The sequence below is a fragment of the Ipomoea triloba genome, chromosome 5, assembly GCF_003576645.1.
Source record: "Ipomoea triloba cultivar NCNSP0323 chromosome 5, ASM357664v1".
In the NCBI taxonomy this organism is placed as follows: Eukaryota; Viridiplantae; Streptophyta; class Magnoliopsida; order Solanales; family Convolvulaceae; genus Ipomoea; species Ipomoea triloba.
In genome coordinates, this window is record NC_044920.1 from 12,331,937 (window position 1) to 12,346,819 (window position 14,883).

At 35.6% G+C, this 14,883-nt stretch overlaps 1 protein-coding gene and 1 long non-coding RNA gene across 5 annotated transcripts; one reads left to right on the forward strand and one right to left on the reverse strand.

Annotated features, from left to right (window-relative positions):
* Positions 1-3,586: 3,586 nt before the first annotated feature.
* Positions 3,587-10,807, reverse strand: LOC116019166 (pentatricopeptide repeat-containing protein At5g04780, mitochondrial). Of its 4 annotated transcripts, XR_004098669.1 has the most exons (4): positions 10,697-10,807; positions 6,482-8,522; positions 6,031-6,256; positions 3,587-4,793 (listed from the first exon to the last, which is right to left on the reverse strand). XR_004098669.1 is itself a non-coding variant. In XM_031259292.1 (2 exons), exon 2 carries the CDS (start codon positions 8,491-8,493, stop codon positions 6,616-6,618), a length of 1,878 nt encoding a protein of 625 aa, XP_031115152.1. In that variant the 5' UTR covers positions 8,494-8,522; positions 10,697-10,807; the 3' UTR covers positions 3,587-6,615. The 4 variants fall into 4 exon arrangements, 1 of the variants encoding a protein (XP_031115152.1); XR_004098670.1 differs by lacking the exon at positions 6,031-6,256; XR_004098668.1 differs by having other exon boundaries at positions 6,031-8,522.
* On the forward strand, positions 9,971-11,531 carry LOC116019169. The gene is made up of 2 exons (XR_004098671.1): positions 9,971-10,482; positions 10,798-11,531. It is a non-coding gene; the product is annotated as an uncharacterized LOC116019169 (long non-coding RNA).
* Positions 11,532-14,883: the final 3,352 nt, after the last annotated feature.

Here is a 14,883-nt window from a genome sequence, read left to right on the forward strand (position 1 = left end):
TCTCTAACATTGACTCAAGTGGAAACAACTTTGATTTACACAAAAGCTTACAGTTGTAACTCAGAAAGTGTTAGGTGAAATCCTCCTTGACCCTAGTTAGTAAAGAATTACAAGTAAATTAACATAGGTTACCTATCTATAAGTAGGAATAACTAATAAGCAGTTCTCATTTAGAGTTGAACTTGAAACTTTGTGATTACAATATTAACATGCCAATTAAAATGGTTGGAGTTGCCTCAAAGTAGAAAGAACTTGAATTGCTTATGCATGCATGAAATTGAAAGTTCGAACCACTTGAATTGCTTATGCATGCATGAAATTGAAAGTTCGAACCTATTGAATTGCTTATGCATGCATGAAATTGAAAGTTCGAACCTATGTGTCAGTCACTTAAGAAAGTGAGTGGTTTTGCCTCACCTATGTGTCAGTCACTTAAGAAAGTGAGTGGTTTTGCCTCGCTTATATACAATGAATCCAAGTGAAAGTTGAAAGATGAAACAAAGGAAATATCATTTGAAAGGTCGGACTATATTACAATATTAACATGCCAATTAAAATGGTTGGAGTTGCCTCAAAGTAGAAAGAACTTGAATTGCTTATGCATGCATGAAATTGAAAGTTCGAACCTATATGTCAGTCACTTAAGAAAGTGAGTGGTTTTGCCTTGCTTATATACAATGAATCCAAGTGAAAGTTGAAAGATGAAACAAAGGAAATATCATTTGAAAGGTCGGACTATATTACAATATTAACATGCCAATTAAAATGGTTGGAGTTGCCTCAAAGTAGAAAGAACTTGAATTGCTTATGCATGCATGAAATTGAAAGTTCGAACCTATGTGTCAGTCACTTAAGAAAGTGAGTGGTTTTGCCTCACATATATACAATGAATCCAAGTGAAAGTTGAAAGATGAAACAAAGGAAATATCATTTGAAAGGTCGGACTATATTACAATATTAACATGCCAATTAAAATGGTTGGAGTTGCCTCAAAGTAGAAAGAAGTTGAATTGCTTATGCATGCATGAAATTGAAAGTTCGAAACTATGTGTCAGTCACTTAAGAAAGTGAGTGGTTTTGCCTTGCTTATATACAATGAATCCAAGTGAAAGTTGAAAGATGAAACAAAGGAAATATCATTTGAAAAGTGAAAGTTGAAAGATGAAACAAAGGAAATATCATTTGAAAGGTCGGACTATAAAGATGAAACAAAGGAAATATCATTTGAAAGGTCGGACTATACACTTATATTTAATTTCTTAATGAGTTTCATGATCACTGCTTTGGCATTTGCATGAAGGATCACCTGACCCGGGAGATCAAAGAGAAAGTAATGATCTGCAGGAATCAGTTTCAAATTAAATAATAGAATCATCAGCAAAGTATTTTCTCAATCATACATCCAAGTGCTTCTAAACAAAAAAGAGGAAACTCGTATGTTTTTCATGAGTGGGGGTTGAGCTTGAGGGCATATACATGAGATTCTAAACCCTTAAGAACTAGATAATGCACAATAGTATCCAGAATATTTTTTATTTTTCAGTTTAAAACACACACTTCTATGTGGCACCAAATTGTTCTCCCATATGGGAGGTTGTAGGTTCGAGCCTCAATGGAAGTCATATTGACTCTTTGTGTTTCAGTTGGTTGAGAAAGTAGTAATGAACAGATACTGTACCTAGTTGGCTAGCTTCTGCATGGCAAATTATTCTGTGATCCAATACATAATTTACATACACAATTTAGACAATTTGTAATGTGGACCAGGGTCCACAGTGCAATATACATAATTTGAATTATATAGTTGAGGATACAAACACTTAACATAATACACATAATTTATGTTCATTATATCGTGTTTGTGTATGTGTATTTATGAACATGAATTATGTACCTTGTGAAGTCAAATTATGTGTATTAGATTAGGGTCCACCGTGCACAATATAACGATTGCACAATTTACATACTAAACTTCACAATTCAAATTTTGGGCATTCAGTATGTAAATTGTGTATTTTGGACCCGGGTCCACCTTATAAAGTAGACCCAGTCCATGGTATAACACTATAACTGTCCCTTGTGTATTCAAGAATCAAGACATCTACCATTAGGCATTAGCACATTAGATTATTAGAACAGTTCATTAGTCTGTGCATACATTTAATGGTTTACAGGACACTCTAGGACAAACATTTCCTCACAAGAAAATGACAAATCTTATTACCATATGGAAAATGGGAAAGAAACAGTACTTCTCATTGGAAAGAAACTTATTAGGAACCTTAAATTCCAGAACATAAGGAAGAACAGAATGCCTCTATTTCAATCACCATCAAGCTATGGACTGTGAAATGCCATTCTCATTATACCATACAAATAGCTTAATCAAAAAGGATACGGCAAAGCATCATTTGCAGGATCCAAGTTAATTACAGCAACTTCTCTACAATACAATTATTAAAATTTTTTTAGGGAATAAAGACCCCAACCATAGAAATGAACTCCTACTTTTTCTAATGTAAATCTTCATTGTTTAAAAAAAAAAAAATTGTAAATCTTCACACAATTTGAAGTTCAAAACTCTAACCATCTTAACAAATACTCCATGCACACCAGAGTTGTGTGGGAAAATAACATTTAGGAAAGTTTAGGGTAATCACCGGCCGATGAGTTGCAGGAACTGAGTACATATATGCCATTGCAATAAGTAGTTTTGCCGGAGCCCGGCGGCCCAATCACCATTCTTGTTATATGGAATCACCTTTTTGCTTCACTTTTGCCGGTGAAGGAAGACAAGTAATCAAACACCTATCTATTACCAAACTTCAAATAACATAAATCCACAAGACCAACTCATTAAGCCTTTAATTGTTAACTCTTGAAACAACAATATTTATGACTAAAAATTGATTTTCTTTTTAATTAATAGACTAATGATTGAAAATCATTGATTTTAACTTTTGTTACATATGAGACAAGTAAAAGAAATTGTAGTCTTTGAAACTTAAGGTAATTGGCATGTTTGGTTATTGGTGGATCCGCTAACTTTGACGTTTTGACCATGATCAAAACACTAAAACCCATGTTTGGTAAATCAGCGGTTTGGAGCAGCAAATTGCTTCAAACCGCTAAAATCTCACACACTACTATTAGCAGCGTTTGAGATTGACGTTCTGGAGAAAATATAATTTTCCCCAAAACGCCCTTATTTATATATATATAAAATTAACTACTAAAGAGCCTTTAAGGCTCCTCTTAAAGGCTCTTAATTGCCGTGCCCATCTGAATTCGACTGGGCACAACTAAAACTTATGGAGCCTTGAGGGCTTCTATCCTTCCCACCGATGTGGGAAAAATGGGAAAAAGAAGGGGAGTCGCACCCCTTATTTTTAAATTTTTTTTTTTGTTATTATTATTATTATTATTTATGAAATACATGTATACCCTTTAAGTTATTTTACATGTTAACCACTAACAACTAACTTTACCAAACATGTTTTTATAAATCTCTGATATAATCCACCGATCAAACCAGCTAATGCAATCCGTTATTTGCTAACCGCTAACACAATCCGCTAACCGTTGATTGCCAAACAAGGTCAATATCTTATTTTTTATTTATCAAGGGGGAAACCCACATAAGAACTGAGATTGTTACCCAGAGTTATACATGAAGCGCCATGAAGGGCACCCAATTTTATCGTAGTCTAAATAACGCAGCACATCTACCGACGATTGAGGTCTGAGGAAGCCTATGGAGACCTTTGGGATATAGCTTTGATGATCTTGCTAATTGGTCAGCTATTACATTGAGCTCACGAGGAATTAACTCTAGTTTCCATGACTCCACCGATCTTAATTCCTGCCTGCACGCTTTGAGTATGTTGCAAATCATACTAGTCGGGTTTGGATTGCTTCTCATAGCGGTTATAATTTCCTTTGAATCACCTTCAATAGTTATTTTCTTCAAGTCCATATGTACTGCTGCTTGTATACCTCTAAGCAGGACCCTATGTTGTTGACGAAGCCGTAGAGCCAGCTGCCCGAGGAGTCTCTAATTACTCCTCCACACCCCGTTTTCTTAGAAAGTATATCAACTGTGCCGTTGAAATTTATTTTCACTGTCCCGGTCTCAGGTTTGGTCCAGCTTATGCTCTCCCATCTGGGTGTAGCTTCCGCACCTTGATAAGTTCTGGATCTAGCAAAAGCAGATTTAACTTGCTCCAATTGTGTATTAATCCACAGAACTTTAGATTGGAGCTGGTAGAGAGTTTTAGTGAAGATTGCCTCGTTTCTCCACTTCCAAACCCACCACAATGTTAACACAAACAGGGAGTTGTCATCTACTGGTTTATGCCCAATGCCCATTGCCGTTGTACACAATTCCACAATCCAACCATCTCTGGAATGGTAAATTCCTTGCTTTCCCGTGGAATTCCGGGAGCATTCTTTTCCAAACCTCATCTGCTGCTGGGCATTTACGCAGGGTGTGGTCAATATCCTCACTCACTTCATTACAAAGCCAACACTTATCGCAAGACGCAAGGCCTCTCTTCACCCTCAAATTGTTGGTCATTAATCTTTCATGTCGGGCTAACCATAGGAATGTCTTAATTTGACTGGGCATCTTTGGCTTCCAAATTGCGTTCCACTTAGCTGCTTCAGGTGGTGGGGAATTCTCAGCAGCAAGTTCGTACGCAGAACAGATTGACAAGGATCCCGACGGTTCTTTGCTCCAGCCAGTTAGTTATAGTTCAATCTAGATGGTCCCTGGGAGGCATGGCTTTGTCCCTCTAAATAACCAGTAGTTATGAGAGAGATATTATTATAGTAGGAAGAAAAAAAAAAAAGAACAAAAAAAAATCAGTATATCACTAACTCCAAAGGCAGATTGCAAAAAGTGACAAAGAACAGGACAGAAATCTCAGTATAGCAAAATGTAGAAAAACACAGCTCAAAGAATTAGGAACAGATTAAATGGTTCATATCTACTTTGTTGTTGCAAAATTAGTCTGCATGGTTCAATAATTTAGTGATTACAGAAGTGAATATTAGAACAGCTACTGAACTTTCTACAAAACCACGTTGCAGACTTGTAGGTCAAGCTCTTTCGGAAGCCAGTCCAAGAAGAGGCAAAGGCCGGCAATACTTTCTAGCACTCAAGCTAGCCAGTAGCCACAGGGTTTACTAAAACTACTCTGTAATCTGCATATATTTGTACTCACAAAGTCACAAACTGTGTTGAAGTTTAATAAGGTAAAGACAGGTCATTTATGGCTCCTGTAATCATTCCACGCCATCATTTCAAGTTTGTCAAGTAAATATGGCAATAGGCTACACTCTACAGGCAACACACTACGCCCACCTATAATAGATAAAAGGAGGCAGTAACTGAGGGGCACCCCATGGCTCCCACACTGGTAACCTGATGAACATATTTAGCTAACTATTTATTGATCAAATTTTATAATTTATAATAAAGTAGTTTTGTCATTACATATATCATTCTATCTGGTGGACTAAGCTAAATCTTGTAGGATGTTAGAGAGAGAGGGAATAAAAAATAAATTAAATAAAATAAAAAGAAAGCAAAATGAACAAGACAGTTTTACATAAGTTGTGCCATCACTTTTAAATTTTTTTCTGTATATAAAATTTTCATTTTCTTTCTATAACCAATGATTAATGCATGTAACATGAGTAATACTCTCTAAATCACATTAACCATTTAACTTTTCATTAAATATGAAGAGCCAATGACATTAAATCAGAGTGATACAGGTATGAGTTGAATACTAATATACGAATTAATATTTAAAGCACCAACATAAATCATAAATCCTTAATTCGCTAAACATCAGACTTCCTTCTCGTCAAAATTGAACTAGTTTTCCAATTAGAGGGATCAAAAATGATAATTTCACAAAAGACACTTGTTCAGAATCTGACTCAATTTCAGAAAATTGAACACAACCTGGGTACAATCTCAAAATTAAATAAATAAATGATAAAGCTCATTCATGAACTTACTGTTGAAGCTCATGAATCAACCTTAGTCAATAGTTTCCTTTGTCAATGAGAATAAATGTGAGTCATGACTCATCAGGGACAAAGTCCATGCGACTCTCATGCACCTCTTCTTGCAGTTTCAGAGAGATGCCCCTGACAGGCCATCTGAATCCTTTTCAAGGGATGGCTTGAAACCTTCTTGTGTTTATGGAAATCCAGTCATTTTAGAGTAGTGACTCTCAATCACCTGTTGATGTGACTTTTTCAGTCTTAGTGCACGCATGAGCCAACTCAGTAATATTTTGGGAAGTTGAGATCATATATTAACTGAAGTCACAGTATATCAGGGGAAATAATTTGGTATATACATGAGTTAAAATTGAAATGATTTCACCTTGGTTGGCTATGGAAAATATTTCTCAATCTTGCAGTAAAAAATGGAACATATATCTGAGTTAACATGTTGCCATACCACTTTGAATGTGTTGACTGTTGAGGGTGGTTTAGTGTAGAAATCTCCCAAAATTTGGTTGTAAGTTGTCCCACCATTAGCAGTGAGCTTGTTCTTCAGATTCTGAGTCAGTTGCATATGAAGAGCAAGCCACTTCACCAAAATTCTCCACATGAGCATGATCCATCCTTAAAATGGTGAAACCGGTTATAATCTCTAACGATGATTACTCTCCCAGAGATTTTAGAAGCAAACTTCATAAAAGAATGGCAGTCCCCACATATTCTGAGGTTCTTCATAATTCTTATTGGTAACCCACTAGGCAAAGACATTAACCCAAACGTAAATGCGAGCTTTTCACTATGGTGTCTTAGCAGTTGCTTCTTTCTGCTCTCTTCCACATCATGCAGGTCATGTTCTATCTCGCCTTTGTAGCCTAGCTTCTCCATGTCCTCCAGCAATTTCTCCAGCCTGGAGTAAATTTCCTCAATCCTTGGATGGCTTCTATCCCCAACCATGAATGAGTGAACCTTGTCTTTGATTTCAATCCAACTCTTTCCTATCACTTTCTTTACCTGACTGTCTTTCAGAAGCTTCCTTGTCGATGCAACATCCCCCCATCTTTTCTTGGCAGCATAAATGTCTGACAGCAAAACATAGTTTCCAGCATTATTAGGCTCAATCTCAAACAGATGTCTAGCAGCAACTTCAGCCACCTCAACATTCCCATGGACCTTGCATGATGCCAAAATTGATCCCCAAATGGAAGCATTAGCTTCAAATGGCATTGTTTCTATTAAATCCTTAGCCTCATCAATCAGGCCTGCTCTACCGAGCACATCAACCATGCATGAAAAATGACGGATATTTGGTAACAAACTATGTTCTTTCGCCATCATTTTAAAATACTTTTTCCCTTCTTCGACCAAACCCATGTGGCCACATGCTGATAGTACAGAAGCATAAGTGGCATCATTCGGGGACAATCCCATCTGCTGCATTTTCTCAAATAGTATCATAGCCTCCAAGGGCCTTACATGTTTTGCAAGGCCTGTGATCATTGCATTCCATAGCACAACATTCTTCACCTCAGCGCTTGAAAACACAAAGTAAGCATCTTGAATGTTTCCACATTTTGCATACAAGTCTATAAGTGCAGAAGCCACAAACACATTGGCACCAAACCCCATCTTCCATACAATGCCATGCACTTGGTTCCCTTCTATAAATGCGGGCAAAGTGGAGCAAGCAGAAAGAACTGAAGAAACAATGAACTGGTCATGCTCCAATCCAGACTGTTGAGCTCTGTGAAACAACAACAAAGCCTCCTCAAAGAGATCATTTTGTACCAAACCCGTCACCATTGTAGTCCAAGTAACCTCATTTCTTTCAGGCATGCAATTGAAAATCCGAGAAGCATCTTCAATCAAACCGCTCTTGCCATAGACATCCATCAATGCAGTAGCCACATACACATTCAACTCCATGGACACCTTGACCACAAAAGCATGCAACTGCTTACATTCAAACACAGCAAGTTTAGTGGCACACGCGCAAAGAACACCAGACACCGTAAATTCACTAAATTGTGTCCTCTCCCTTTGCATCTCCACAAAAAGCTTAAGAGCACCTTCCCCGTTCTGATTCCGGGTATATGAGGCAATCAGGGTGTTCCAAGAAATGAGGCATCTATCAGGCATTTCATCGAACACCTTGCGGGAGCACTCGTTGAGGTTGCACTTGCTGTACAAATTGATGAGCATGTTGGAAGTCAAAGTGTCTGTTCCGAACCCGAGCTTGATGGTCATGGCATGGCAAGATTTCCCTTCCATGGCCGCCCTTTCTCTGGCACATTGTTGAACGATGCGGTGTAAAGTCGGCAACATGGATTCTTTCTTGCTCACCACAATAGGATCATCTTCTTCTTGAGGTCTTGAAGGTGCTTCAAGCACAGCATTTGCTAGGGAACATAGGTTTCTTCCTAGCAGACTAAAGTTAACATCAAGCGTCTTGCGTCTGAGTATGGCTTCCATTGTATGGGTGTATTGAAAGCCTCGATCTCCTGCATGGAGAAGATTTTAGTCCAAATGATTTGCGGGTCGGGTCACATTTTAAAAAAAAAAAGTAAAATATCCGTACGAAGAGGCAAATTATACCGTGCATATAGTAATGTGCACCACGTACGTAAACGACGTCGTTTTGAGCATTGTAAACTAAACGTTAATTTTTTTTTGAAATCACGTTTCCCGTTTTGGCCGATCTCTGTATTTATGTTAATATTCTGTGTATTCCAAGCAATCATTCTGTGTATTCTAGGCAACCATTCTGTGTATTCTAGGCAACCGTTCTGTGTATTCATGTTAGTAACACATGTTTTTGGTTCCCTACTAAGAATTTATTGATGTTATTTTTATTTTGGTTCCCGTTTTGTGCATTCGAATGTTTAAGAGGATGTGTTTGTGCATTCGAACCGTTATTACTGTAATAATGCTTATGTAACAGCAATAACTTGAACAATCAATTTCCTCAATCGTAACCCTTGATATTTAATAGCAATAACTATAAAAACGTTACAAAATGTTATCATTATTAACACATATGTTTTGGATAAAAAAAAATGAGATTGTTTCAAAATTATGATTTCAAATCATACTATCAAAATCCAAAACTAATGATGATAGTAACGGCACAAATCATTGATTCATCAGTTCAAAAATCGATAATCGTCATTACTATAATAATTCTAATAATTATTACATAGTAGTAATAACGAAATAATCAATTACCTTAATCGTAACCGAATAACATTTAGTAATAATAATAATTATTATTATTATTATTATTATTAAATGTTACATAATATCATCATTATTATCATAAATGTTTTGGATAAGAAAATTCAATATCAATTTTAAAATATTATTCTTAACAGCATAATCAAAAGCATATGACAAGACTAAAATGGAAAACAGTACAATATCCAAATGTCAAAAACATATGCATTTTTCAAAATTGTGATACAAAATCACACTGCATAATTAAAAGAAATATTATCAAATTATGACAAAATTTCAATGAATAGTCATAATAATCACATAATATTATAACAATTACGAGATTTAAAATGGAAAAACAAATTGCCAAAACCGCAAGCCTTTTAAAACATTTTTCGGGAAATTTTTAAAACTCAATAAAATTAAAATCCGAAAAACTTTAATGTTGAGAAATACAATAACCAATGTTTTCAACTTTAATTAACTGATATAAAGGCATAATTAAAAATCGGTTCTAGACTAAGAATTTATTGATGTTATTTTATTTGCTTTTTGAGAACTAAATATGCACATTTATTGTTAATGGTTAACTGGGCTGGCTGAGATGGGCCTAACCCAATTCATTAAACAACAATTAGTTGGCCCATTATATTGTCCTTATAATTCATCATCAATAAACCTTCTTCATCTAGCCCAACAAATATAATCCAGCATATATTCAACTTAAACAAATAAAACCTAGCAGCCAAAAGATAAATGTACGCAGTCAGCAAGGAGAGAGAGAAATAGAGACGCCGGAAGTGAACAGATGGATGATTGGAAATCAGAGGTCTCCTCCATCATAGCTTGTGTCGATCACTGGACGGGGGAAAGAGGACCGCCGCCATCACCGACGGATCTGCTAGGCGCCATCGCCGCTAGATCTATCAAGTGCCCAACTCCATAACCGGCCGACCCATCGTCCGCACTGCCGCCTCCCGTCACCGTCGAGCCGAGTTCGCAGAGGGAGACGACACCGACCGGATCAGCGTCCTCCGTCCTAGCCGCTGCAGCCGATCGAGACGACCGCCGCATCTCCGGTGACCGAAGCGTCGTCCGCCGTTGCAGCCGCCATCACCGCCGGCGAATCAGCTCTGTCGCGCCGCCGCCGCCCCTTCCAGTTGCAACGCCAGTGCCTTCACCGTCCGTGACTCCAAGTCACGATCCGCCGGCGAGTCGACGTCAACCTCCAGGAGCTCCAGCAAACAAGTAATAAGGCAGTAGGATTTTTTTTTTTATAATAATTTCTTCATTTTTCCAAAAACAATTAAAATATTTTCTAAAGTTGTTTTTGAAAAAATTAAAACATGAAATCTGAATATATATATCATATGCAACTTAATCAACTAGGTAGAGATTAAACAAGCTCTAATACCAAATGTTAGAATAAACATACATTCATAATATATTGTAATCATCTAACCTTATAGCGGAAGTCAATAGGATTGACCATCTCCAGTCATAGTTGTAATCTACGTTGGATAACGATTGTTGTTGATACCTTCATTACAACATTGTCTCAAGAACTTCAATAGGTTAAAAGGTGGATGGTGTAGTTGTGAGACCAACCTAGGAGCAATGGGAAGACCAGCTTATAGCTTATGTGCCATCATTATAAGCTAAGTAACGTAACCGTTACTTCTGTTTTAAAACTACAACATAATGGCCTATTGATTTGCACCACTTGATCGTGACATTAACAGAAAATTTTATAGGCCGGTCTCAGCAGAAACGAAGAAGCAGATTTGAGAGAGTGAGAATGAGAGTCGGCGATTGTGGCGGTGGAGGGCAGTGGTTGCATCGCAGTGGAGCCGTTAGATTTGAGAGAGCGAGAGTAAGAGGTGGTGGAGGCGTCGCGATCGTCGTCTAGTGAGAGTGAGAGAGAAGGGAGTGTGAGAGGTGAGAAGGTAGCTAGATCTGATCTAGTTTGGGTCTTTTTGTTTAATAGTGGAATATTTTTTTTAAAATATTAAATTATCGCGACCGTTCTACGAGAAAAGAGAACAGATTGCTGAAACTAATTATTTAATTTGTACTAGTGTAATAATCCATTATATTATCAAGAGTGAGAACTCAAGTATAATCCCAATGAAGTTTTTCAGTTTGTTGGTTTGGTAATTCTAAAGAGAGTAGTTCATTGGCATTCTTAGTTAGTTTGAGTTGACCGGTCAAGATCAACCTAGGTTGTTTCCTTGTGGACCTTAGGTGAGGTTTATCCGGTACAAACCTTTCGGTGGTGGCTAGCGTTGCGGATAAAATAATGCAGGAGTCCTCCAATAAGTGCGAGGTCATGTTATGACTTGTGAGCAGTAGCTCAACTTTTATGTTGGCTATGGAAACCAAGCTAGCTTTGTTGGCTAGTGTCTTTGATGGATTAAATTAACTCGGGTGGCCTGAATTAACAAACCCAATAATTAAATGATAGATAAGTGATAAAAGATAATGGTAGAATGCTATTGAAAATGACAAGAATGATATTGGAAAGATAAGGATATTATATTTAGGAGCTATATATATATATATATATATATATATATATATATATATATATATATATATATATATATATAGAGAATTGTATTCAGGTTAGGACCATTAGATTATATAGGATTCATAGGACTCACATTAGCCGTTGATCTTATAAAATTAATGGGTAGATTTAAGTGTTTTTTAAAGTAATTATTTGGTTAAATTAGGGTATCTTTCACTCAGAATATCAGGGGGAGGGTAGTTTTGTCTTTTGCATTGTTTTATTTTGGGTACAGTAGATCTTTCGGATTCCAATAAGGACCATTGGTTGCACATTATGTGATTTTTATTGTTATTTGTTTTTTTTTTGTTTCATTTACAAAAACTCAAACTCCTGTTAGTAATGTGTGGTTGTAATTGGAGATGTGATTTTAATGGAAATGTGATTTCAAATGTGATTTTTTTCATTGGGTTTTATTCTTTGCACAATATGTGTTTTTTTTTTTTTTTTAAATCTCAGCTTAATACATTTTTTCTTTGTTCATTTACTTCGGTGCCAAGTGGTATGTATTTAGATGCCTATGTGTAATTATTTGTGTGCCACTGTAATTATTTCTCCGGTGGGTTGCTCGCCTTTTTTTTTGAGTTGACGGTGAGTTTTGTTTTTTTTTTTTTACTAATATATTCTGACTTGTGCTTTTTTTTTAATTTTATTTTTAAATTGTTAATGACGTACTGTGAATGTTAATGCCGTGGTTTTTTTTCTTTTGCATTTACAAAAACTCATGGTAATGCCGTGTGGTTTTAATGGAATTGAGATTTTTAATTGTGTGCCATTGTTTTGTATATTTTGTGCCTCATTTGGGTTAGCCAAAATGTCAGGTAGTATGTATAATTAGTTTGTAAGGGAACATTCAATATATATATGTATCTTCCAAACGTTTCTTTTATTATGGTTGGCAGTATGTAGGTTACTATGTATAATTAGTATGTAAGGGAATATTTAAACAAAAATTTAAACAATCCCAGTAACACACCTACACATTTTTTGTTCCAAATTGTATGGAAATAGATGCCACTGTGTACTTATTGTGTGCCAGTGCATATAAGGACTAACATGTTTTAGTTGGTTTTATTATGTGGGTTAATTTTGCAATTGCATGGGTTATTTCGTTATTCTTTAGTCTTCCTCATTGTGCTGCATCTTACATCAAACCCCACTTTGCCTGCATACTGCTTGTAAAACGCTACACCTTCTTCTATTGATGCAAAATGTTGATTGATATACGGTTTTTTGGTTTGCTCACATTCCGGGATAAAATATTCATTATCTCCTTGCCAAGTATCTTCTCTGGATGACTCAATATTCCCTTCTTCTACATTAGGATGTACAATTCAAATTTTCAGTCTTAGAGTTTAAAACTACGTACAGCCCATTATATGGTTCATTGCACAAACGTTACATATGTATCATAACTGCACATAATAATTAAATCAAATAAAAGTCTCCTAAATCTACACTTTATACTAATTCACCAAACCTAATCTCTAAACACTACACGTAACATAGGTGCATATAACTAATCCAAATCAAAGACCAACAAATCTATACTTAATACTACTCACCAAACATTCCTTTTAATACCCAACTCCTCCGTCCAATCTAATTCAACAATCTACATGATTCCAACATAACAACTGATTTAAATTCATCAAACGAATGCATTGCACGGTTTTCCACTTTGTGTCCAACACCATTTCACGGGTGGCACACAACCCATGCATTACGGCACACAAAATTAACCCCATATGAACACACCCAAGCCCATAACGCTCCTTTACTCCAATATTCATAAACATAATTACGCTATGATATCATTATGTTTCTCCACTCATATTACAACATACCAATTCTTTCTTGAAAAGTTTAATGCTGCTAAAAAACCAATTTGTGACACACGACACATCTAAACACGGCACACAAATCACATCCCATAATGCACACACCCAATTCCATCATACTCGATAACTACAATAATCATAAAACGACCATATACGCTCCGCTATTAAATTCTTGTCGACTATTAATACATATAAACACAACCTTATGGAGCAGTTTTCGGCCTTCGTACATACCCCACCCGTGACACATAACACATACATTCTGGGCACACAATATTCAGTACATAATCACACATTGACCGTTATTTTGCTCATACGTTATTCAACAACTTTCTCATTTAAACAAAAATTATTAATGTTTCAAGTTTCGTTACTTACCGTCGGTTGTTGCCGGAACTATGTGTTCTTCAAACATCATGCTGGCATCTTCATCCATTGCACCGTGTTCTTCATTCAAATCAAGGAGCTCCATGATTTTACTGCTTGGATATTCCCACGTCTGGTCTTCGAAAATACTTCACCCTTCTTGTATGTTCATACCATATACTTGATTTATTACCATATTAATTAAAAGCGATTAACGGTGGTCCTGTTTCTTCATAATTTCGTTTCCGTGCAATGGAATTTTATACTAGACTTATTTGCCCTTCATAAAAAAATCTAACGTGATTGTTTAGGTTAATTACATTTAATCTCAACCCTTGATTAAATTTTTATGGATGGTTATAATGGGTCTTAATAGTCCTCTATAGTATGTAGTCCTTATGTGAACACATGCATATATATATATATATATATATATATATATATATATATATATATATATATATATATATATATATATATGCTCATTGTAGACAAAAAGAAATTTAGTTTAAAATTTGGAATCAGTCAACATAATATTACAATACTTAACAAAATTAAATCATATTTAAGTTAATACCTTAAATTCGGTACATGCATATATATAAATCTTACCAAATAAAGTCATTACTGATTTATGTATACATGTAATGACTTTATATGGTAAGCTTTATATATATACATACATACATACATACATACATACATACATACATATATATATATATATATAGTCCTAAATTGTTATAAAATTAGAAAATTATATATTATACATGTTGTCATATAAAAGAAATTAAAACTTTTTTTTTTTAGAAAATGAGAAGTTAAAACTTTGTTTTTTTTTTAAAAAAAAAAAACAACAAATTATGTTTAATT